The sequence below is a fragment of the Cicer arietinum genome, chromosome 5 (assembly GCF_000331145.2).
Source record: "Cicer arietinum cultivar CDC Frontier isolate Library 1 chromosome 5, Cicar.CDCFrontier_v2.0, whole genome shotgun sequence".
Classification (NCBI taxonomy): domain Eukaryota; kingdom Viridiplantae; phylum Streptophyta; class Magnoliopsida; order Fabales; family Fabaceae; genus Cicer; species Cicer arietinum.
In genome coordinates this window covers 70,969,795-70,995,996 of record NC_021164.2, presented here as the reverse complement: position 1 = coordinate 70,995,996, position 26,202 = coordinate 70,969,795, and the positions used below count along the sequence as shown (strand labels likewise).

The following is a 26,202-nucleotide window of genomic DNA, read 5'->3' as shown; positions in this document are numbered from 1 at the left end:
TTTAATAAAAATTATCAATTTTCTATATCATACAATCAATTTTAAAATAATCATATAATTATAGGATGATGTAATAAATTATTTAATAATATTTAACAAAAATATTTTATATTGATAAATAATAAAATACTTAATTTATCAAAATAATATTTCTCTTTTTTTATTATTGCATTTATATATATATATAAATTAAAAAAAAAAACTTAAACGACTTTCATTTATTGTGATAAAAAATGTATAGATTAAGAAGAACTTATTGGAGACTTTGAATCTGTTTTGGCACGTAGTGGAAGTTTCTCTGACTGGAATGGACAGGGGCGGGAAAATTTTGATATTTTGTGATGGTATTGCGCGCAACTCAAGGTGTTCTAAAGAATCTTGAAATGTGAAACAGTGCAGCACGTACTGCAGTATGATCATACACAGATACACTCAATCGCAGAAGAACAGAAAGACAGACACATGGAAAAGGCATGTTGGCCTGAACAAGACGGGTTCTGTACACTTTTGGCACCTTGCATTCTTATTCCTATCTATCATAATTATATTAAATACCTCTGTTTTGTTTATAATCCATTCAATATATCACAGTTAAATGTAAGTTTTACTTTAACTTATTGAATAAACCTATTATAACTTTAATTAATTATATTAAATGTTTCAAAATATGACAGCTAAGAACTAAGCGTGCGCATATATATAATCTAAATACATATTAATTTACCAACTAGCCATTTGATATGGAGTTATTTTAAGGGTAAATATTTTTTTGAAATATATAAATTGCAGTATAATTTGCAAAGGTAAATAAATTAAAAACATTGTAAATAAGACCAAGTCCGTATGGATTTTTTTATTTTTATAAAGTAAAAAGGTAAAGAAAAGCGTAAAAGACAATAAAGTGTAAGTAGTCAAAATGTCAATAATCTTTCCGAGACATAGTTACAAAAGGATTGCAGGTCGCTGATGCTTTGGTTTCAATTTCAAAACGTGTTTACCCCTTCTCACCTCTCAATCCTTGTCATTATTCAGTTATCCATTTTTTTTCTTTCTAAAAAACAATTACTATTAGTTTGTTTTTTTTTTTTTTACTAGGTTTTGGGATCTTTGTTTATGGTTGAAATTCATAATCTATCAACCCATTTTGCTCATCGATACCTATTTGTCCATTTTAACTATAATTTTTAAACAGGAACACGGCATAACTACTTAATGAATTAGGAGACATGCCACATTAATATTATTATTTTAAAGAAACATGTCACATTATTAATACAACTAATAGAGTTACTTATGAAATACTCTGCCTAACTCGGTATGTGGCATTGTGGCGCCGGTTCCTTTCCGCAACAATCCAACTAGTCCATCCAGGTACATCATTACTATGAAAAGTGTCGTAGACATCCACACACTTCATCGACATATAAAATATATAAAGAGAATGGTATTATTGATATGATATATTGATGATACTATTAAAAAAAAATTAAGTGTAGAATTGTTGTTTAAAAATTATAAATATATTGTTATTATTATTATAAGGAATAATTGCAATAAACAACACAAAGAAATAGATAAATAAATAGTTGAAGAAATAGATAAATAAATAGTTGAAGTGTTCCACCTCCTTAGCGGGGACCACTAGAATGGAAATGATTGATTAGTTTGATTTCATTATCTACTACTCTCCTCTTCACGTGGCTTGTCCTCGCGGATCCATCAAAATGGAACTGTGTTTCCATCTTGTGCTTCTGCTTCTACATCTGCATCGGCAGTTTCCTCGTTTAAGACTGGGCTGTGATTGGTTTCAAATAAAGTTTTTTTTAAAAAAGAAATTACTCTCAAAAGAATCACAATTGATAAATTAAATTTTAACTAATTTTATCCTATTTAATACCGGTATTAATAAAATAAATATAACAAGTTTTCATATAGAAATAAATAAATAATAGAGATAGTTTAGAAAATGTTAAATTACATTCGCAGTTCTTTAATTTAATTTTAGTTAACGTTTTAGTCTTTTATCTTTTTTTTAAGTTAATTTTTTATTTTAATTTTAAGTGACAATTTGATATTTAATATTTTAAAATGTCAGCAATATTGTCCTTTTTTTTAATAAAAATCATCCAAATGTTCAAACAAAATCCATAAAATTTATTATTATCTTCAATAAAATGTAAATTTAATCAAATTTATAACTTAAATCTTTAAATAAACTCATATTTTTATTATTTATTTGATGTTGTTGGCGGTGAAAATATTAGTTTATTTGAGTTATGCATTGGATGAATTTTGAATTATATTGAAGATAATTATTAATTTTATGGGTTTTGTTTGAAAATTTTGATTAATTTTTTGAATTTTTGTAAAAAAAAAATAACATTATTGACATTTTAAAATATAAAATATTAAATTATCACTTAAAATTAAAATAAATGACCAAATTAAAAAGAAAAAAAAATTAAAATTAAAACATTAACTAAAATTAAGTTAAGGGACCGCGGATGTAATTTAGACATAGAAAATATACTTATTTTTTTAGATTGCATCAAAACAAAATTTAATCATAATTCTTAATATATATTAATTATTTTGTTTATAATTGAGTTTGAAGGTAGTACCAAACTATATTTAAAATTATTTATATTTTTCACCTTTTTATCTTTATATACACCCTTTTATTTATTTTTTTCCTTCTTACTTTATCTCTCGAACAAATTACACTTGTAATGTTGGTTTGATTCACTAGATAAATTTATATAATATTTTTAGTTAATAATTGAAGTGATATTATAAATAATTTTACAATTGATTTTAAAAGAATTTGAACTTCATCTCTTAAACTTATAAGATCAATTTCACCCTGCATTCCTGGTCCTTTATAAACAAAAAAAGTTTGCACTCTTTAAAAGTAATAGTTTAATTTTTTCAAATTAATTAAAAAAAAAAAGTCATTGTATTTTCTAAATTGTCATTGATATAGGATTTTGTTTCATACATTATTAAAAAATAAAACTTATCTTAATTAAATAATATTATAAAATTTATAGTATTAAATATAATAGAACTAAATAATTTTGTCTTTATTTAAAATTGTCAAATATAATTTATTTATTTCTATATATTTAAGACCGAATAGATTCAAGAGAGTATATACATACTCATTTAAATGATTCCTGACTTTGTAACTCCCATTTAAACCCACCATAAACTCATTTTATAAAAAGCCAAGACAATAGTAGTACTTCGTAAAAGATTTATTCTCATAGTCCCATCATTTTTAAATCCGGCTAATTCAATTCGTGGCCTACCTGCTTGGTCCAACTGAAAATTTATCATCCAGTTGAGTGTAATTGATGAGGTTCACGTGTTGACGTAATCTTGTGCCGCCCCTTAACTAATACAGCTTCATCCTTTTCTTAGTATTCATTCATGATTCAACTATCATTACTTCTACCATCAATTAAACTCATCATTTTTCGAGAGATTGTGTCTAGTTAACAAATCATCAATCCAACGTATACACAAAATCATTTGGTATATTCTATGGTTGATCAAATATTAAAAAATAATAGAAAATATTAACGACGGATTTATATTTTTTATAAATTCATTTTGATATTTATGAATAAGACATTAATTAAATTGATGTCGACTCAATACAAAGTATATATTTACTTTTATTAAATTAATTATATTATTTAAATTATTATTTTAATTATAAAAATACATTAACAAAATATTTATAATATGATCGTTACAATTTTAATTTTTTTAAATAACTATCCACATTAAATATAAGAAATCAAAATTATAATTTTATACATAAATTAAATTAATGTCCCCAAATAGGTAATTAGAATCTCATTTTTCTAAAAGTCATAGTGTCAATATTGGTGTGAGAATGAACATAATTATTTAGCTTTAATTATTTATTTATTGTGAAACTATTTTCTAAAATATATATTTTAAAATTTTTATGACAATTCATTTATTTTGAGGGTAAATTATAATTGAAAAACATAACACAAATTTTCTCTTATTTCATTACGAAGAGATAAATGAAAAGAAAATAATAAAACCTATACATTACCTTTATTTAAATTATCATTTTAAATTTTAATCTGAATTGAGTTAGAAATGCGTTGTATAAAAAGACAAAAACCCTATTTGTATTTTTTTTCTAAACACAGTACTCGAATTTCAAATTTTATTTAAAGAGAACTAAATTCTTTATCACTTACACCCAAAAGAGAAGAAATATAAAGTTGATTTTATTTCATCAATGTTTTTATAAACAATTTTATTTCAATTAGAACTAACATGGGATTAAAATGATTAAAAAAATATTAATATGAGTTTATTTTGATTCAACGTAGTTTTTTTTAATGATGTTTTACTAAAAGCTTAGCTTTTCTTTTCAATCAAACTAGCTAGTTAAACAAAAATGCAGTTAAATTTCATAGAGCGTATCCATTAGTAAAAGCATGTGATGTGTGGAAAAATTATTTTTCTGTTTTAGGTTTGAAAGAGTCCATATAAAATTGTAAACGAAACAATATTGTCTCCATATATATTTTTTAATAATAAATATATGGATAAGAGGTTCAGAATAAATGATTGGCCATGTGGTTGGGTATGCAAAGTAAGTACAAGCAGAAAGTTGCAACTGATAGGGGAGATGACAGGTCCATGAGCTTAGACTATCCACACACTTTATCCAAAAGGAGTGAGAAATTAAGGCGACATTAGCATATTCAAGTTGTTGAAGAAATTAAGATATCAAATCCTATTACAATTTATTTCAATCTTTATCTTATTACAAACTTTAAACTACTATGAGCAATTGAAACATATGAGACTTAATAATTTATTTCAATTTTTCTTTATCACTTTGAGGCCATTCAGATTTAGAGTGATTAACACCTTTTTGAACATAGGGATAATGCATATTAATATATCTACTTCGAGACAATCAAATAACACAGTGTAATCTATCACAAAAAGTATATTTAAAACAAGTGAAACATAGCCAAACTCCTTTATATCAAAGTGACAATCATCAGTTTTGTCTTACTTAAAAGATTGATGTACGTGCTAGCAAGAATAATATAATTGACGTGTAACACAGTAATTATAATTTTGGCCTCATTACGTCTCTAAATAAATGCTTTGATTTGAGATATTCTCAATGAAGCCAAAAGAGGTGATTATCTGGTCAAGTTTAGAATACAATCGCCTAGATACTTGTTGATGTTGATAATTATAAAATCTAAAATGCACACATAACAATTAATTTATAAGATATTTTAATAAATAATTAACAAATATCAATTATCATATAATATTTTTACATGTAATTTAAAATAAACAATTAACACATAGTAAAAGCATGCGAATACTCGTAGACTCACCGATTTAATGGACAAACATAACTCTGATACCAACATGGGACAATTCATTCATGCAAATTAACTTAAACTATATTTTCCTGAACTCATTTGAATGTGGGTCCAACCAAAACCAATTTGTTCATATAAAAAGTGGTTTGGTATGGTATGAGTAATAGATTTTTCATTTTCTACACGTGATTTCAATCTACGAAAGAAATTGTGATTTTTAAATTTTTTGTTAATATAACATAATACTTTTATGTATTGGTGTAAGAGTGTTTCAATTACATATAAATGCTAAAATTTTAAATTGTCAAATTTAATGTAAAGGTTAATTTTTCATTTGTGAGCCCAATCTAAAATAAAAAAAAGTTTGTGATGTTTTAAACTTTTGTTAATATAACTTAATACTTTTATACGTTGGTTGGTGTAAGAGTGTTCAATTACATTTAAATGCTAAATTTTAAATTGTCATATTTAATATAAATGTTGAAATTTTCATGAAAAGTAAAGTCATTTAATTATAATTTTTTTTTTTTGGATTTTTTAAAGTTATGTTTGACGGACCTGATGACCCAGCCAAAATCAACTTGCTGATCACACAAAGGTTGAGTTGATTCATATTCACAAAAGAAAAATATTCAATTCAAGTTAATAGAATTTGATTGGATCGGGTAACAAATTTGGTCAAAACTGACTCAATATTACCCACAAATCTTCGTACCATTAATAGAGATGGAAATAGGTTAAGTCAACCTAGTATTTATAATATATGAGCATGACTTACTTGAAAAATCTTAAGCCTAAGTATTACCTAACACTTACCATAAATCCATTTTTAAGGTTTGATCTAACCTATTTCAAATTATGACAAAACCTAAAAGTTTATTTTAGAGTATTTTTCCAAAGTGGTGAATGGTATAGACTATTTTGTAAATATGTTAACATGTTAATTAGTTTAAGTTATATTTTGATGTATAACACGGTATTTTTAATTATATTTGATTATAATACTTTTAAATATGTCAAAAATCGATGAAGGTCAACAAATTTAAATTACAAAAAATATTAACAAAAATATGAGTCAACACAAAATACAAAACTTAATATAATAATAATAATAAAAAAAAATCTGATTTATATTTAATTAAGTAAATCAATCTGATAAACTTAAAAAAAAAATTCAGACATGTAACTTGACATTTTTAGCTACATAAATTTTATAAATAACATAACTTATATAAAAAAATTTAGTCTAACTTAGACCTATTGTAGACTAAGTTATCGATCCATATTGTTCAACCTAATTTATTTCCACACTAATTATCTAAAAACATTGTCGGACAAAAATGTTATTATTAATTACTTTAATTTATAAAATGCATAAATGAATTCTGACTTACATATTTATTTATTTACTCTTCTTTAAAAAAAATTAGAGTGAGAAGGTTATGCATGGTTCAAATGAGATTTCAATATTAAATAATATTTTTTTAATAATTAAATAAGTTTTAAGTTTCTATAAAATGTTACTATTTTATTTCCAGTCTTTATAAAAAATTCATCAACTTTTAATTTTTCAAAAATTTTCTTTTTTATTTTTGGCACATAGTTTATACCAATCACTGTGTATCATTTAAAATTTTTTAATAGTTTTTTTACAGTAATGTTTATGACATTATAAGAAAATTATGTACAAAAATTTAGAATTTATTCAACAAACGAAAAATTAAATATGAATTTTTAAATACAAAAAACATAAAAAATTATATTTAATTTATTATTTGTTAAAAAATTATATTTTTTGCAAGCAATTTGTTAAACATATACTAAATATTAGTAAAAAAATTAATCAAAAATTCAAAGAATACACAATAGTTAGTAAAAAATTAGGGATTAAAAAAAATTTAACAAATTAAAAGTTGATGAAATTTTTTCTAAAGACTACAAATAAAACAGTGAGATTTTATAAAAGTTAAAAATTTATGAAACCTTTTTTTTTAATTTCCATTAATGCACTATTAATTAAAAAGATATTTATTAACATAATTGAAAAAAAAAATTAGGAATCATATTTATTATTATGTTATATTATTTTGACACTTTTTCCCTATGTTTTTTAATAAAAGATGAATCTCACAAATTGTGTTTTAGTTCTACCTACCCTTATTGGTTTTAGGATGCAACTTCTTTTACACATCTTCTTTTTGACAAATAACTTATTTTACAGATTAGGATAATTGTTGAATTTTTTTACATGTATTGTCTTTATCCAAAACATCCTTATCTTACACACATCTCCACCACCTATTTTAGATTAAATAAATTATAATGATTCGAAACAAAAATTACAATAGCTTGTGTAAAAGATAGAAATAAGATTTTTTTTCTTTCTCAAGACACCTTTCTTTATGCAGTGAATATAGGAATCAATAATCTCTATTATTTTGTGCCGTGTGTACAACTATTGTGTTCCCCTAACATTTTGTCATTTGCACTTTACCTTCTATATTAAACTCAAAATATCATCTATCCCCAAAAGAATCTCAAATAAAAAGATATCTTCCATCTTAAACTAAAAAAATAAAAAATTGAGATGAAAAATATTAAAATATTAAACTAATCTGAATTCATTTGCTCTTACCTCTTTTTTATTTATTTTGATAATAAGAATGACCAGTCATTTGTCCTTATCTCTTTTTCTTTAATAAAAACTATTTTAATTTTTTAAAATTTTAACTATTACTTTCTTTCTTAACATATGACTAGTTTTTAATAAAGAAGGACGCGTGACATGTGATTTGATTCAGCGTATATGCCATTGTACATACAAAGAAACTGAAAGAAAAAAAATGTTTATAATTACCGTTTTCTGACCAGAAAAATGTTTAAAATTATTATTATTATTATTGTTGCTTTTGAAAAAATTATTATTATATTAATTATTACACAGGTTTACAATCCAGACACACTATCTCTGTGCCTATTTATTCTCTTCATTCATTTAATAAATAATCATATCATATTCATAATATTATTATTATTATTATTATTACTATTATTATAATTTTATAATTTTAATGTGATCGCATTTGAAAGCCAACTAACGCCTTTCTTTCTTTCTTTCTTTCTTTCTCTTTCTTTCTCCGTCAAACAAACTAAAAAAATCCTCTGTTCTTCTCTTTCTTTTGTCTGATTTTCTCTTCAAACCAAACCAGAGAGCGACCGGCGAGCGTAACCTCGCCGGAGATTCGCCTCTACTCTTTCCATTGCCGGAAAAATCAATTTTATCCCTCTTCAACTTCTTAATTCTGATTTTTTGCTTCTACTTTTTCGATAAACAACCTTTAATCTCTAAATAAATTTTCGTTTTCCTTTTCTTTTTGATTGAATATATATGAAATAGCAATGTGGAGGGGAAGAGGTTTTTGTTGCAGAAAACAACCTAGGATCTATTGTTTCTGAATTCCTTATGCTGTAGACCGTTTACAAGATTCAGTTTTGTTTTGTTTTTGTTCTTTTTTTGCAATTGATATTTCTTCTCGAGTTTCTAGAAGAGGATTTTACTGAATTTTATGGTGCAACCGTGATAAGAAAGATTTTTGGAGTTTTCTGCTAGCTTGGTTTTGTTCAAATTGATAAAGGTGCGAATTTATTAGCTTCAAAATATTTATGCTTTTTCTTTTTTTCTGGTGGTTGGTGTGTTTATGTGTTAGTTTTTAATTTTGATGCTACTTGTTATGTGTTTATGATCAGATTAGAATCTCTTAATTTTCATATTTTTGATCTGTTAATGTTCAGATATGAAATTTTGGTTTTTTTGCTCTTGATCTGTTGATTCTTAAGACTTTCTCTGTGAAATTCACTCTCTTTCTATCTGATTTCGTGACAGAATCGAGGCAGAGCATTTTAAGCTTCAGCTAGAGGTTTTTTTTTTGGTTGTTGAGTTGAAATTTGGCTAATTTCTAAGAATGATTTTGTTTGAATTTTCTACATTTTTTTTGGTAACCAAATGGTTGAACCTATTAGGTCATTGGTAGGTAAACAACGACCTTTTTTCATAATATCATTCTGTGCTGTACTTTTATTCTGGTAGTGTTTAGTTGAAGATGCAACTATATTTGTCCTAGCTTTAAACTAATCTCTTTGAATTTTGCAATTGAATCTATGAAGAGAGGTCTCTAGTAGGGTTTCTTTAGTATTTTTTTTCTCCTTTCCTTTTTTGTTTTGGGGGCATGGGTTGATGTTAGTAGAGGTCTAATATAGATGATACTTTTTGGGTGAGAAATGACCTCATGTTTTGTTTATGCCAATGTCACTTTTTATATGATATGCCATATTTATATTTATTGTTATCTATTCTTACCTTTGTCAAGCAAATGATGTTGAATTTTCAACAGATGACGACAAGGAGTAGAGCTCAACAAAGCTAGCAAGTGAGGAACTTTTTTGTAATATTTCTCTTTCTATATTTTTCTGGACAAGCTATAGGATGCCTTTTGAAGTAACGAACCAGAGGGGTGTTACTGCTTCATCCCACCTTTATGATGATGTTTCCTATGCTTCTGAGGTAATTATTATTATCCTAAATGTTTCATTATGGTTTCATCAAATTGTATCATTTTATCACATCTACAGTCTATGATTTCGCATTGCTTTTACAAAAATGTTAACTGACTTCTCAATCTCCTGCTGTACTCTGTAACCTCAATGCTTTTGCCTTTCTCTCAACATGTCTTGAACTTTTCACGTGCAGAGGAATGTTGGACTACGGAACCCAAAATCCATCCATGATGATTATCCACAAGGTGAGGTCAATCAATTCATTATTTGTTCAAAATACATATATGTAGTGCAGGTTTACGGTTTGCCTGTGTACTACCAATTGTAACATTAATGCCCCAAATATATCAACTAACATAAAGTTAAGATTCAGACCTTGATCACTGTTTCATATTTCAGTATAGAAAATGGCAAGTTGCTATCAATTTGATTTTGGATGTGTTAATTTATTATTTTCCATATTTTTGTGTGTACCTTATCTGACATTTCTCTAGTCTTAATTGAAAAACAATTGTGCTTTCCATTTTTGAACGTTTGAATTCATAATTCTCTTACTTTCTTTGTCCAATATCATATAGTTTTATTCCATTTAATATAAATAATTATGGATGTGGCTAACTAGCATCATTTATTTCATTTAGTGGGGAGTAGTGTTAATAGATGTCATTTTAGTTTGTCTAGATCATACCTATGTCGCCTTCTGCTGCTGAAAACAATACACAGATTTATTTTACCCCTTGAGTAGTGACTGTTGCTCGTCAATGTTGCTATTACTTTTAATATGGGTAATTGACTTCATCTGAAGTTCATACATTTGTGGTTAAAACCTATTTGCTGCACGCTTTAATAAATTAGTGCATGTATAATTCAACACCATATCTTGCAACTTTCTTATTGTTGTAAAGCTGGGGTAATTAACGGTGGTTTTATGAATTTAGAAGCTTTGCTCTGCTGGATTGAAGCTTATATACTCTGTTTTTTTTTAGATGTTATAACGATTTTACTGTTTTTATCATGCTGAGATTGGGTGTAGTAATAGTGTAATATCTGTGTGTATTTAACCTGTTCCATGAATAACCAATTCGTTTAATGAACGTGTAATTAATTTCTGGATAAAGAATGTTCCATGTTCAAAATTTCAGGAAAGAGTGAAATGGCAGCTTCACATGGAAGCATTTTGAATGCTTCATCAACTCTCGAAAGAAATGCAAAAACAGGCTTGCCAATGTCACAGACCGGTCTATCTAGGGAAATTCCAGAAAACCTACATTTTGGTGGGGAAGCTGGCATTGTAGATTTGCTGAAGGATTCAAAGGAATCCCCAAATTTTCATCCAAGATCATGGTCTGATGTGCATAGGCAGCCAGCATCTAGCTCGTATGGTTTAATTGGGAACAAGATTGTCACCAATGCGGGTTCACGTGAAAGTAGTCTATTCTCAAGCTCACTGTCTGACTTATTTAGCCAAAAGTGTAAGAATTTGTTTTATGCTTTCTAAGATAGTTGGACACATGTATCATACCTTTTAATTTTTCTTATACTTTAGATGCAAGTATCTGTTGTGTTAATATGATACATGTTTTTTTGCATATCTTGGTGCAGTGAGATTATTGGGAAACGGTGTTCTGTCTGATCAGAACATTACTGCTGGTTCTCTTCATGAGGAAGAACCATACAAATCGCTTGAAGAAATTGAGGCTGACACTATAGGGGATCTCCTTCCTGATGAAGATGATCTGTTTTCTGGCGTCACTGATGATTTAGGAAACAGTACTCATGCAAGAACAAGTGATGATTTTGAAGATTTTGATTTGTTTAGCAGTGGTGGAGGCATGGAGTTGGAAGGAGATGAACTTCTAGTTTCAGGAAAAAGAATCAATGGTTTGGATGGAGATCCTGGTTACTTTGGGGGTTCTAAAGGCAAAAGTCCTTTTGGTGAACAATCTTCTAGAACACTTTTTGTCAGAAACATTATCAGCAATGTAGAAGACTCAGAGCTAAAGGCTCTCTTTGAGGTGAACCTCAACTCTTTATTCTTTTACAATGGTAGATGCTATATCAGAATTTAAATTAAGTGCTGCATACCAGTTATAGTCACATATAAGTGGTATTTTGTTTGTTTTTGCAGCAATATGGAGATATACGAACCATTTATACTGCCTGCAAGCATCGTGGGTTTGTTATGGTTTCTTATTATGACCTAAGGGCAGCACAAAATGCAATGAAAGCCCTTCAAAATAGGTCATTGAGATCTAGGAAACTCGATATACACTATTCAATTCCAAAGGTATCATCTTACTTTGTTAGTAACTTCTCGTGTATGCATAATTCCTTTTCCATTATTATAATTATTAATTTGGTTCAAGACTGTTTTTGTTGTTCTTCTTAGCATCTTCTAGTACTACTGCCATGTGCTTTCCTTGTTCAATTGCTCTGGGTTCCTATTTTTCATGTTGCACTTATTGATATATCTCAACTTAATGACATGTTAGGGCAATGTTTCAGAGAAGGATATTGGCCATGGCACACTGATGATATCTGCTCTTGATCCATCTGTTTTGAATGATGAGCTAAAACATATTTTTGGGTTTTATGGAGAAATCAAAGAAGTAAATTATTGATTTTGGTTTTCGTCCATTTTTGTTGATTATATATCAAAAGACGAAGCCAGCTCCTTAAATGTTATGTCTGTTATTGCAGATCTATGAATATCCAGAAATGAATCATATCAAATATATTGAATTTTATGATGCTCGAAGTGCGGAAGCTTCTCTCCGTGCATTGAATGGAATCTGCATTGCTGGGAAGCACATCAAGCTTGAACCTGGCCATCCTAGGATTGCAACAAGGTGGCTACTACCCCTTTTTATTAATTTCTGAATTTACATTTTCTTTTTCATTCAGTAACCTTTTGAAGCACTTCTCTACTTTTTAAGCTTGCTTATCTTAGCTGTAGATGAAGAGTTTCTTTAGAGTCTGCATATTTATTCTTGTCATGTTAGATAGTATTCTCGCTTTTAGTGGTTGTGGTTAACAGGGTAAAGTTGTTATCAATAATCTTGATGGAAAAAAAAAATTACTTTTTGGTTCTATTAAAATGTCACTGATCATAAAAATCACGGAAACCCTGCTTTTGTAGTATGATGCAGCCGTCTCAAAAGGGACAAGATGAAGCCGATCTTGGTCATAATCTCAATGACATCTTATTCTTAAGACAGAAGGGTATGATTTTGTCTTCTTTTTACTTATCTTTTTTCCTTAGGAAGCTAGGATGTTTTGGTCTCACCAGACATAATTTACAGGAGTGTCTTCTGGAGTTATTGCATCTGGTGGTCGATTGGAAAATGGATACAATCAAAGATTTCAATCTGCATCACAGCTGCCTTTGAATGCTTTCATTGATAACACATTTTCTCACGTGAATTCTAACATTTCCAAGACTGCGAGAGGGGCATATGCTGGAAAAGTATCTGGTGTTTGTGAGTCTAGTAACATTGCTGATGCAATGAAATTTGCTTCCATTCCAAGATTCCACCCTCATTCTTTACCCGAGTATCGTGATGGTTTAGCTAATGGTAGTCCTTACAATTTGTCAAACACCATTAAAATGGCCGCCAATATTGGAACTGGATCCACAGAAGCATCTGACAGCAGGCACATTCAGGGAATGAGCTCCACTGGGAACTTATCAGAATTTAATGCAGGAGGTAAGTTTAATGTGCTAAAACAGCTTCATTGATAATCATATTTTGTTTGCAACAGCTTGAGAATGGTTTCTTGTCTATAGAAAATTCTGACAGGAATGGATGAATTTATTGCAAAGGTTAAACCTATTGTTCTACTTCAAACGGCATCCTAAGAATTCAAAACCTTGCAATAATGGGCTTGACTGTTACAGTTAATGACAGAGTTTTGTAATTCAATTTAAAAGGCTTATTATTGATTTAAATAAACTTAGACTTGCACGTCTAAATATCAGAGATTACTCATTCCAATTTCAATCTTTGTATTGGTTCTCTTGGAGTCAGTCTTTCTACTCGTAAGTAGTAGAAGCTGTGCAGTTATAGGCTGAAGTGATATGTTGATGTGATTTGTAATTCTATACTTGAATGTCGGTTTATGAAATTTGTTTTATTTTGGAATTTCGCCCGTCAGGAAATGGAAGCCTTCCCAACCATCAGCTCTATCATATGTGGAACAGCTCAAACTTGCGTCAGCAATCTCCATCAAATGCCGTGGTTTGGCAGAAAACACCATCTTTTGCTAATGGTGCTTGTGCTCCATGTCTTCCGCAGATGCCCAGCTTTCCCAGGTCACCGGCTCATGTGCTGAGAGCATCACACATAGACCACCATGTTGGATCAGCACCTGTTGTTACAGGATCACTCTGGGAAAGACAACATTCTTACTTGGGAGAGTCTCCTGATGCTTCTGGTTTTAGATTGGGTTCTCTAGGCAATGCAGGTTTCCATGGTAGCTGGCAGTTGCATCCTCCGGATCTTTCTTGCAACATGTTTTCTCATGTTGGTGGGAATGGTAACGAATTGACATCCAGTGTTGGGCAGGGTTCTCCTAAGCAGTTGTCACATGTCTTCCCTGGGAGACTTCCCATGACTTCAATGTCAAAATTTGATTCTACCAACGAACGAATGAGAAATCTCTATCACCGTAGAAGTGAAGCAAACATTAACAGTGCTGATAAAAAACAATATGAACTCGACCTAGGCCGCATATTGCGCGGGGATGACAGCCGAACAACACTTATGATAAAAAATATTCCCAACAAGTATTTCTCCCTAACTTGTACATTTTTTCTGCTTGCCCTGTTATCTTTTTCATCTTCATTTTACAAAATTGCTTATCTGGCTCTTGCCCTTTTCATTTTGATGCATTAGTTAAACTTGTTATCTTGCTCTTTTGCTTGGTAACACTTATGAGGACACACCTTTACTTTTTACTTGCCTGTGCATATTTTACATGTACTATTTATATTGATTGATTCTTTTTTTACCAGAACGGATTTTACTGAGAGTAAAGTGTGCAGATTCTTTGGCACTGATCTATTAATTTCTATTTGATATTTGTATAAATATCTTTGCAGGTATACTTCAAAGATGCTTCTTACAGCCATAGACGAACAATGTCGGGGAACTTATGATTTTCTGTATTTGCCAATTGATTTCAAGGTAAGTAGTTGTTTGGCGTTGGTTGACTCTTGATAAGCAATCAAAAATGTTTTCTAAGTCAGTTGTACAATTGTTGCAGAACAAATGTAATGTTGGCTATGCATTCATCAATATGACTGATCCTGGTCAAATAATTCCATTTCACCAGGTTATTTGAGAACTCTTATGTAATTATGAATTTTATTTATTTATTTATCTATCCATGCAATATGAATTTAAGTTCATCTGTTTCTTTTTTTTTGTTCTGCATGTGTTGATAAAACTAATAGAGAAGAAATGTTATGCAGGCTTTTAATGGGAAAAAATGGGAGAAGTTTAACAGTGAAAAGGTAGCTGTACTTGCATATGCCCGAATTCAAGGAAAATCTGCTCTTATTGCTCATTTCCAGAATTCAAGCCTGATGAACGAAGATAAACGTTGCCGCCCTATTCTTTTCCATACAGATGGTCCAAATGCTGGTGATCCGGTAAATCACCTTGTTCTTTATCTGTAATATGATTCATATTTCTGGATTAAATGATGTGCATATTAATAGTTGGGTTGATGCCAGTACAGTGCTAGTTACTTTACAGTCCTTGTCATTTACTAAGAACTTTTTTTGGGGTGATATTTATATCAACACATTAGATGCCTACTTTTTTTCATGCATTAAGTATGGCGAGAAAGAGTTTCTTGTATGCATGCTTCCAGAAATGATTTGCTCATAACAACTAGAGCAATATGGTCCTAGCTTGAGATTGTTTTTGTTAGCACAATAAAATGCTAACAGTTACTGTGGTTGTGACCTATTTTTTCTGTACAGGAGCCTTTCCCCTTGGGTGCCAATATTAGAGTAAGGCTGGGAAAATCTCGTAACAGTGGCAATGAGGAGAACCGCAGTCAAGGGAATTCTTCAACTTTGGCAAGTGCGGAAGAGTTTGCTAGTGGAATAGATTCTTCAACGTGTTCTTCAAGAGACACTGACTAATTTAGCCTCGAGAACTAACGGTTCAATGCTGCGTGCCATATCAACTCCGTCGCTGTATATTTACATTTTCTTTGAGTGTGTGAGAGAGAGAAGAGTTGGAGCAGCTGGTAGGAAATGGGGCTCACAATTTTTGCCTTATAGAGGAGCCTTGAAAAAGTTTTTGAAGGTTGAGGTACATAACCAGAATGAAGTCAATGATTCTAGTATTTTTCTTTGTTTACCTAAAATTTTGCGTGGAATCCTGCTACAGTCTTACAAGTTTAGAGAAACTGGCTTAACTGAAGCTTAAAATTTTGGCAAGTTTTGAATGCAGAATTTGCAGTTCCCTTGAGATAGTGCACATGATTGTGTGTTTCAAGGGTGCTTTGCTCTTTCGTTTTCATTATTGTTGTCTCTGATGTGTTCATATGTAATTTTGTTTCCTTATATTCCTCGGCATTGGTGACCTAATAGGATTTTTGTCTATATATTGGGATTGTTGATGGAAGTTATTTAATTGGAACGTTCATTTAGATGGGTAACATATTCATACATTGTTATTTTGAGTGTTATTACTTATTCTACCCATAATAAAATATAAATAAAATGGATTTAAAAAGTGCATGTATTTGATTTAAATTTTAAATTAAATACATGTATTTTTAATTTTTTATTTTATTTTGAAATTGAATTTTTTTTAGGGGTAGTGAGTTTCTTCCATAGCTTACTTACCATAATCATACCACTGTATATACACTGGTTCATGTCAGGAATTGTTAATTTAACAAGCAGGTACATTCATGATTTTGATTTTTGATTGTTTACAAATTTTTCTAAGTAAAATCAATGCTTGGATGAAAACTTTTTGTGCGATTTTTTTCTTCATCAACATAACATAACTCTGGCATTTAATGCTCACACCACTGCTGACACATTACTGCAATGAGACGCAACGAAATGGGCCTTAATAACGTGACAGTGACTCATCCTTTCCCGAGTTCAAAGTCTTAACACATATTAATGAGTTTAATAATTATGAATTGAAAATGTGATAATTTTCATAGAAATATCTTTCTTTTCTTCTTTTTATTCTTTTTTTTCTCTATTTTTATAGAAATATCTAATCATTTCTCACCATGATGTCACGTATTATTAATTTTCAGTTATATTTACAATTATACATTAATAAAAAAGGTTTAATTGCAATTTTTGTCTTCCTATTTTAATTGAATCGCAAAAGTAGTCCTTCTATTTTATATCTCATCAGTTTTGGTTCGAAACAAAACAAAATTTTGATACAAAATTTGATGAAGTTTCATTTTTTTTAAAGTCAAATACACTATTTATAATCATAGATTTCAAGTATAATTGTTGCACCACGAGATCTTGAGACATTGTGTGACTAAATAAACCCAAAAAAATGAAACTTTATCAAATTTTGGACTAAAATTCTGGTTAGGATAAAAAATGAGGAACTACTTTTATGATTCAGCTAAAATAGAATGACTAAAACTGAAATTAAGCCAATAGAAAAATAAGTTGGAGTTATGTTTCGAGTTCAAAATTTAAAATTATATGAATTAATTATGAGAATATTTATCTTCTCTTTTAACACACAAAAAAAATATATGCAAATTTAAACAAAAATTTAAAAATATTGCAGGTAGCTTTGGGTTTACAGAAGATATTATCTTCAGTAGTGCTTTTATTAAAATGTGACTTCTTCTTCCACTTATTATTTTCTTAAATAGTTTTCAATTAATATTTTTAACTTCGATCAATTCAAATGTATATCTTAATAAAAAGAAAAAAAAAATCTGAATTGACTACTTCAAATATTATTAGAGATAGAAGAAGAAAACGTTTATTAAACATTTACATATGATATCTATCATGGGCTAAACCCAAAAGGAATCAGGGCTGCGCACAGTAACACGTATTTAGGCCAATATAACTAATTTTTCTGGAAAAAAAACATATTCGTAATTTATTAAGGCATGTCGGCATAACAAGAGATATGATATGAATCAACAATCATATATTGAACTAATTATTAAATATATGTTTCTTTTTTTAATTTAAATGCAATTCTAACTTATGATTTAATATTAAATTTTAAGATTTTTTATTACAATTCAAATTATAAATATCTATTTAAATTATTTTAAATTAATAATTTAAAATTCACATAATTAATGTATATATAAATCTGTTTTTATCAAATGACAATGGAAAAAGATAGATGAAAAAACATCTTAAAGACATACCCTATATGTGATATCAGTGAAGATGGAGGTAGAAACAACAGCGGGACAAACATGAAAAATAGTGAAACCTTCATTCTTAGGTACGTCCTAACTTAGCTAACTAATCTGCTTTCTCGGATGGTATGAGAAAAAGACAACTTCTAAAAGAGGTATTTGAATCCAACAATATAATTAATGATAGGAGCATAAAAATGAGTTGATAAAACCACGTCTTCAATAAGAGTATGAATCGTCTGAAATAGATTCACAAATGATATCCCAATAACCCATATTCCAAGCCAAAAGCATTACATAAGAAATAGCATGAAGCTCAACATTAAAATTACTAGTAATACCATAACTACCTACCAACAAAATCATGCAACAATTCACTATAAATGTTTCTAATTAAACCACCATATCTAGATTACCAAAGGAACTTCAATTAATATTCAACTTGACATAATTATCAGTAGGAGGACACCAATAAACAAGTAGCAGATTACGATGAATAGACACATTGGAGAAAATATTGTTCGTAGTATGAACGAGAGAGTGAATCAGATTCAAAATCTTTATGTACTGTCAAAAAGTCTGAATTATTTTTCCCATTCATAGTTTTCAAATAATCCAACAAATAACCAGAAAAAGAAGGTTGTAGGAGCTAGCAAAATCTTTAATCCAAACATGATGATTGACACAAAGAAAAAATAAGGTATATATTAATTTAAAATAAAGTAATTTAAAAAAAAACATAAAATATTATGAGTATTTATTATTTATTCTTTTATCAATTCACATAATTGATATTATATTTTAAAAATCAATAATTTTGATCATTTATCAACTTTTCAAATTATAAAATGTCGGTTTAAAATATTTCAAATAATATGACATACGATTTAATAATATAGAACTATTTTAAAAAATAATTATTGATACTTATTAATTAAATTACATTTTTTTTAAATTAAAATTTATAAATTATTTTATTAAGATTTTATATATATTAATTATTCTATATTGAATTATATGTTATATTATCTAAAATTATTTTTTAATTAAAAAATTAAATTAAATATAAAAATAATAATATTTTAAAATAAAACGACCAATTTTATAAATCAATAAAAATAACGAACTAAAGTTATAATTAAACTTATTATTTCAAACTTTTCATTGTCAACGATACAGTATAAATAATAAAAATTTCAATAATATTGAATTGAAATGATTAGCAAATTAAATAAAAATAATAAAGCAGATAGAAAGAAAAATGATATATACAACCTTTGAGTTTCTTGCAGAATATATACAAGCAATGAAAATAAAATTGACGAAGGCCAATCCCGCCGCTCCTACGTGCTGTTAAGACAAAAAACAAGGTTTTAGAAGAAAGAAAGAACACATACCATACCAGTGATAATCAATAAAGAAGAAGAAGAAGAATAATAATAAAAAATGGAGGAAGATAACGAATGCACGAGCAGAGAAGAACAAGAAGAAGCATTGGTCGCTTTGATCGAACACCGTACACGTGAAGTCCGTAATCTCCGTAACCGTCTCTCCTATTACAAATCTCAGGTCATTTCATTTTCTTCATTCCCCAAACCTAAACCCTTCAAATATTAATTATTATTATTATTCTGATAAGTTTGGGAAATAAATATCTATATGCGCAGCTTGATGAAGCAGAAAAGAGGTTACGAGATTCAGAATTGAAATTGGCGCGTCTTCGAGGTCAAACTAATCATACAACTAAATCAGATGCAGATGATGGAATTGTAGCTGTGAAAACAGAGCGTAGATCAATTAGTCCAATTGATAGGAATAATGAACGTTTTTCCAAAAACAATAATCATCAATCTAATAAACCTCAACTTGTTATACCTGCTGTTACTCCGAAAACTTCGCACTTGTCCAAGTCCAATCCCAAAGCTTCTGCTTCTGAAATATCCACTCCCTCGGTTCATATTCCTTCCGTTAATGGAGGAAACTCTGATAAGTCTCGTAGAGACAAACAAAATCTTGAAGTTAAGGACAAAGGGACAAAAAGAAAATTTGGTAAGACATAACTTTTATTGTTTCTTTGTTTTTTTGTTCATTTGTATATTAGGTCATGTTTGGGTTCACTTTAGCTTGTGTGGCCTTCTCAATAAAAATAACTGTAGTTTTTGCCTCGTAAACATGTTTGTATAAGCTACACAGTTATGACACTGGCACCGCTTGTAATAATTATTTTTAAAAATGGAAATTATTAATGTAACATGTGTCGGTGTTGTATTGGTGTCAGTTGTCAACTTATGTTAGACACTTGACATGCTTTCAATTTGAACTGTCAGTGTTACATAACTTATAAGCTTTAATACTTGTTTACAGAGAAATTCAATGGGAAAGCCATGAAAAATTGAGATGTAGAAGGCTAGAAGTTAATTTCAACTTATATGAACAATTGTTGTTTAGTAATGTTTATTTTTCGTAAGAGCTTCTGGACAGGCTTATCTAACCTGGTTCTCTGTATGTTTAGTTGGTATATTGACTGTATCTAGGGTTATGTGCTTCTCTGTGGATTTTGTCTGTTATTGGCTTAATGCTGCCGTCTTTCATCTCAAGGTTGCTTTTGATTGTAACTAAGCTTTATAAGATTTTTGTTTGCTTTTTCCAGAACAGAAAGAACACAAGGAGTTGACTCCTTTAATACGTAAGAGTACCACACTGAACTTAATACACTGCCAAACAAGCAACCACATCTCAAGTCAGCACAAGAGGAAATTGCGGAGCATTGCTTTGTGTCCTGTGGATGATCAGCGTTTTGTGACCAGGTGATAGGATCATTTCGCTTCTAAAAAACTTTCCTTTCAGTGATTTGTTGAAAGTTTAATCATTAATAATGATTTAAAGTTTATATGTCCCTTTGTAAACTCTCCTTTTGCATATCTCTTTTCATCTCCCAGCATTTTTCTACAGAAGGTATGGGGTCAAATGTTATCAACCGGAAGCAATTGAAATTAAATTGCAATTTGCAATATGATGGATCAATAACTAGGCATATAATTTTAGGGAATGATAAAACATAAAAAGTTTGCCTATCAAGGTAGAATGAGAGGTTCAAATCTAAGTTCTGAAATTTAAGTTTTTACCTTTAAGTTTATATTTGAAGATAGAATATCCACATGACCGTAACAGCAGGTCTTCTGGTGTCTCAATATATCTCTTGAATAGGTTTCTTTCTGCTTCTTTTATTGTTAACCATTTTCTAAAAATATAATTGCCTGAACTAGAGGGATGTAAGAAAGTTATAGCTAGGAGTGTAAGATAACTTGTCCTTTAGTGGCTTGAGTGATAACTTGTCATTATTGTCTCTTATGCAAGATATGTTAGTGGTAATACAAGATAGACCTAATCTTTAAGTCTGATTATTGCTTCTTTTTGGGAATTCTTGCAGTGCTTTGGATGGAGTGGTCAACTTGTGGCAAGTCCAAGCTAAGGGGTATGCCCTAATTTATCTTTCTGGTGGCACTTTGGAGAGCTTTTATTTTTATTTTTGGTGAAAATGTTGGTATAAATAGGCATGCTAAATATAAAATTTGGAAAGGAGAGTCTTTCTAATACTGATGAGGCTTTTTCACAAGCACAAATATGTTTGTACTACCTATGGTTGCTCCTTCCACTTCTGCTGACAGTCTATTATCTCTATCAATTTACCCCTCCCTGAATGTGAGATTTTGGTGTGGAAAATTTTATGACTTCCATTATTTTCTTCACGTTTCTTTGTCCTTTGTTATCTCATAATTTCTTAATTCTCATTTAATTGTAATTTGACTATATTATGGTTCTTTCCTCTACTACTGGTGGTTTCTTCCTCAGCATTCATGTTCTTTAGGAGTGTAAAGCATTATAAATGAACTTACAAATATTGTAAGGTTGACCCACCAGTGTAATCTGATCTAATCTAATTCAAATTTTCTTTCTCCTGGCTGTATTATTTTGTAGATCAGGAGCCTCTCTGCTTAACTCTACTGATTGTGCATCCCAAAAACAGAGGAGATGGCCAGAAGATATAGCTTGGCATCCGGAAGGAAACAGGCTCTTTTCAGTATATAGTGCTGATGGTGGAGACTCACAGATATCAGTTACTAATCTGAATAAATTTCAAGTGGTATGGCTTTTAACACATAACTTGGCATAAAATTAAAACCTTGGATTTGAGCCTCTTTTATTTACACTACTAATGATATATGCAAACTTTATATGTAATTGACAGGGAGAACGTGTGAAGTTCTTAGAAGACAAGCCCCATGTTAAGGGAATTATCAATGGCATTGTTTTTATGCCTTGGGAAGAAACATGTTTTGTAACGGGTGGAAGTGACCATGCTGTTATACTTTGGAATGAGCTGGATGGTGAGAACAAGTGGAAGCCAAAAGCATTGCACAGGAATCTTCATTCTTCTGCTGTCATGGGTGTAGCTGGTATGCAGCAGAAGCCGATCGTGTTATCTGCAGGTGCAGACAGGAGAATATTTGGGTTTGATGTCAGTGTGGGAAGAGCAGATTTCAGTCATCAGATTGATAGTAAATGCATGAGTGTCCTTCCCAATCCGTGTGACTTCAACTTGTTTATGGTTCAAACAGGGTAAGTTATGGTTGCTTTGAGAATAAAGCTTTTATCTGTCTTGATTTTCTTTGTTTTGGTTTCTACAAGCTTTGCCATAGTAGAAATACAGAAATTTAAACGTGCTTCAAATTTGAAGTTTTTATCTGTCTCAATTTTTTTTTGTTTTAGGGAAAATAAAGTATGTTCACTTAAAAACAGTGATTGGTCCAGAAATTTGAACCTGCGTGAAATTTCTTGCATTATTACTCGTTGTGTGCTGAAGTGCAAAATATTTATTCTCATTGCTTAAGTTACCTGGTAACTTTTCGGAAATTGGAAGAAAGAGAATTTTAGTTTGGTTACTTCAACTTTACACTCCCACAGTACTTGATGTAGTGCACAACCACCATTCTATCATCTCGTGTGTCTTTTAAATGGAAAAAATCGAACCTTTATGAAGGGTATGGACATGGTAATATTAACATGCATGCAACAGCATTATGGTGAAGAAAGTTAAACAGCATTATGGTGAAGGAAGTTATTGTTGTCTGTGGTGTGCCGATGACACTTGAGCCTTTCTTCTGCTGTGTGAACATGGATAAAACAGATGAGATGATTGGCCCATAATTCAGTAAAAAGGTGCATTTTTTGTAACAGCCCAGCTCCTCTGACTGACAATGTTACTCATGGACTTCTCGCTCTCCCGTTCCCCAATTAGAAATTAGACCACCGTTCATTTATTCCTACTATCAATTGAGCTGCAGAACGGTGATAATTATCTTCTAGGTACCTGGTTCAATTCTTACGGAAGGTAAAAACTTGCTAATTTCTAACTGAGGAAAGGAGGAGCGAGAAGTCCGTGAATAACAGTGCTGGTCAGAGGGGCCGGACCATTACAATCCACCCCCTTCAGTATAAGGAGGAGAGTTTGTTCAACTATTTTGGTTTAGAGCTGAAAATTCCCTTTTGTTATCCATATTCTTGGTTGGAATAATATTTAAAGTCGTAATCTACTTGACAATAATATTGGTTGATATCGTCTATATTGAATTCAGGACATAGTATGCCTTTAAGATAGGAACATAACAATATCATGTTTTTTTTTCTTCTATTGCTATTCCTTGGTATTATTTAGCTGCTTGAAAATTTATAGTATACTTGCTACTTTTCTTTCTATCAGGACACATGAGAAGCAGCTTCGATTATTTGATATTAGATTGAGGCGGACAGAACTTCATGCTTTTGGGTGGAAACAAGAAAGCAGCGACTCCCAATCAGCTCTGATAAATCAGGCTTGGTCTCCTGATGGACTTTATATAACATCTGGTTCAGCGGATCCTGTGATTCACATTTTTGATATAAGATATAATGCCAACAAGCCTTCCCAATCTATAAGAGCTCACCAGAAACGAGTATTCAAAGCCATGTGGCTTCAGTCTATTCCTCTTCTCATATCCATTTCATCTGATCTCAACATTGGGTTGCACAAGGTTTACTAGAACATATTTTGCCAATGACTGTGAAACCTTTTGCTGGTGATGAATTGTTATTGTACTTGAATTTGTTTAGGAAGGATTGTTGGTTTTGCTTAGACCTGTAGAATTTTGCGCGTTGCAAGTGGCGATCTAGTGAAGGGTAAAATTTTATTTGGAGGAGAAAAATTAGGAAAATTTTGGTTCCGAAATGCCTACTCATCATATGTTGGCGAAGTTGTATTTTACTACTATCTCCATCTCATGTGTCTTTTTTTAAGGACTCGTGACGATAGTTTATTAGACATGGTGTGATTTTATTAAGTCAGAACCCACGTCAGAGACTTGCAAATAATAATTTTCAATTTTGCATGTTAGATACTAAAAGTACTTTTACAAAATTATAATATTTCTAGGGTAATACATATTATAATATATAATATGTATTAAAAAATATAATAAATACTACATTATAAATTGTTAACAGTAAAATATGAGTAATTTTTATGTCTCATGAAATTACACTTTTTATTTATAATGATGTTGCAATAATTATAAAAAGTTGCACTGATTAGAAATATGAACAATTAACTAATGATGTTGCACAATCAAATAATAATAAAAACACACATTGAATGTTAACATCAACTTTAAAAATTAAATATTAAAATTATTTATCTTAATTGCAAATTTTATCTTAAATTTGAACGGTTTTTGAATTTTGTTCTCTTTGTTTTTTTAATTAACAATCTTAATCTTCTAATTTTGTCAAATTTTAAAATTATACTCATCTTTTATCTTTTTTATCTTTTAAGTTGATGTGACACATTTAAATATAATGTAATAAATTATTGTCATATCAAATAAAAATAATATAATAAAATAAATCTTATTATATTATTAATAATTATATATATATATATTCTTTAAATAACTATCATTAATTGATTTAAAATACATAATCATTCTCAAAACAATGCTTTTTTTTATACTACCACAAAAAAAAAAATTTAAAGACCAAACTACCACTTCTTTATAATTAAGTACTAATTATTATTTTTTTGAAATTTTATTTTTTTTGAAAGTGAGAAGTTGTAATTCTATTTCTCAAAAGAATTTTTTTTTTTTTTAAATTGAGTGAAGGGAAATCAGTGTGAAGAGATTTAAAAGGTTACACACAGGCTACAATTCATATTAAAATGAATCAACGGAAAAAAAGTACACACACAAAAGATGTAGTTTGTGTCGAAACGAGAGATCTAACAAGAATAAATGCTCGTATCGTATCGATACTTCTAATGAAAATTAATTCATCGTAATAAATTAGTTCATTTTATATTTGTATTTTAATTATAATATGTAATTAAATTTTATTATTTTTATAGATTTTATTTTATTTAATTTTTTAATTAAATAATTAAAAAATAAAATTTAATTAGATAATTATTATAAAAATAATTAACATTATATTTATTTATTTATATATTATGTACGTGTCTGTTTCAATAATTATAATATGTTTGTTGATATGTCAAATAATCGGAAAACAAAGATTGAAAAGAGAAAGAATTTGGATGTATTTGAAAAAGGCGACTCATGCGTGTCGAATGTTTATGTGGGGTACAACGCAGACGTGGCATTGAATCGCAAATAACTAATTTATTTTTAAGGAGATTGAGGGCAAATTCATCAAACTCTCTTCCTTGTTTGCTACTTCAGTTGCTACGCACACATTCTCTTCGTTCTGCCTTCCCATTCTCATTTCTTCCTTTTAGGTAAAATGCTTTACCCTTTCTCTT

General features: G+C 29.5%; 3 protein-coding genes and 1 long non-coding RNA gene across 6 annotated transcripts in view; 3 read left to right on the top strand and 1 right to left on the bottom strand.

Moving 5' to 3' along the window:
- The first annotated feature begins 8,493 nt into the window (after positions 1-8,493).
- LOC101491683 (protein MEI2-like 1) lies at positions 8,494-16,633 on the top strand. The gene is made up of 15 exons (XM_004501696.4): positions 8,494-9,037; positions 9,794-9,963; positions 10,150-10,201; positions 11,099-11,428; positions 11,559-11,971; positions 12,085-12,243; positions 12,449-12,565; positions 12,657-12,805; positions 13,096-13,178; positions 13,259-13,663; positions 14,112-14,742; positions 15,058-15,142; positions 15,222-15,290; positions 15,430-15,609; positions 15,946-16,633. The coding sequence occupies exons 2-15, from the start codon at positions 9,886-9,888 to the stop codon at positions 16,108-16,110; spliced, it is 2,916 nt and encodes a 971-aa protein (XP_004501753.1). The 5' UTR covers positions 8,494-9,037; positions 9,794-9,885; the 3' UTR covers positions 16,111-16,633.
- A 2,969-nt stretch (positions 16,634-19,602) lies between these two features.
- Positions 19,603-20,367, bottom strand: LOC140920575 (uncharacterized). The gene is made up of 2 exons (XR_012163285.1): positions 20,226-20,367; positions 19,603-20,123 (listed from the first exon to the last, which is right to left on the bottom strand). It is a non-coding gene; the product is annotated as an uncharacterized lncRNA (long non-coding RNA).
- On the top strand, positions 19,779-24,780 carry LOC101492219 (uncharacterized). 2 transcript variants are annotated; one of them, XR_003472900.2, is made up of 8 exons: positions 19,779-19,919; positions 20,018-20,399; positions 21,001-21,157; positions 21,781-21,825; positions 22,329-22,494; positions 22,600-22,970; positions 23,121-23,570; positions 24,112-24,249. XR_003472900.2 is itself a non-coding variant. In XM_004501698.4 (7 exons), the coding sequence occupies exons 1-7, from the start codon at positions 19,797-19,799 to the stop codon at positions 24,428-24,430; spliced, it is 1,563 nt and encodes a 520-aa protein (XP_004501755.1). In that variant the 5' UTR covers positions 19,779-19,796; the 3' UTR covers positions 24,431-24,780. The 2 variants fall into 2 exon arrangements, 1 of the variants encoding a protein (XP_004501755.1); XM_004501698.4 differs by lacking the exon at positions 23,121-23,570 and having other exon boundaries at positions 24,112-24,780.
- A 1,204-nt stretch (positions 24,781-25,984) lies between these two features.
- Positions 25,985-26,202, top strand: part of LOC101492997 (uncharacterized) — a 14,042-nt gene continuing 13,824 nt past the window's right edge. The window contains exon 1 of one of the 2 annotated variants that reach the window (XM_004501701.4): positions 25,985-26,178. In XM_004501701.4, coding sequence (XP_004501758.2) covers positions 26,000-26,178 — 179 coding nt within the window. In that variant the 5' untranslated portion in view covers positions 25,985-25,999. The remainder of the gene's footprint in view (positions 26,179-26,202) is intronic. The other variant, XM_027334553.2, reaches the window with a different exon arrangement.

Excerpts from the sequence above, each read along its gene's own strand:
- LOC101491683 (XM_004501696.4), top strand. The coding sequence starts at position 9,886 with ATGCCTTTTGAAGTAACGAACCAGAGGGGTGTTACTGCTTCATCCCAC. Across the intron at positions 11,429-11,558 it reads TGACTTATTTAGCCAAAAGT|TGAGATTATTGGGAAACGGT; the intron begins GTAAGAATTTGT and ends ATCTTGGTGCAG. Across the intron at positions 12,806-13,095 it reads CATCCTAGGATTGCAACAAG|TATGATGCAGCCGTCTCAAA; the intron begins GTGGCTACTACC and ends CTGCTTTTGTAG.
- LOC101492219 (XM_004501698.4), top strand. The coding sequence starts at position 19,797 with ATGGAGGAAGATAACGAATGCACGAGCAGAGAAGAACAAGAAGAAGCA. Across the intron at positions 21,826-22,328 it reads TGGCAAGTCCAAGCTAAGGG|ATCAGGAGCCTCTCTGCTTA; the intron begins GTATGCCCTAAT and ends ATTATTTTGTAG. Across the intron at positions 22,495-22,599 it reads ATCTGAATAAATTTCAAGTG|GGAGAACGTGTGAAGTTCTT; the intron begins GTATGGCTTTTA and ends TGTAATTGACAG.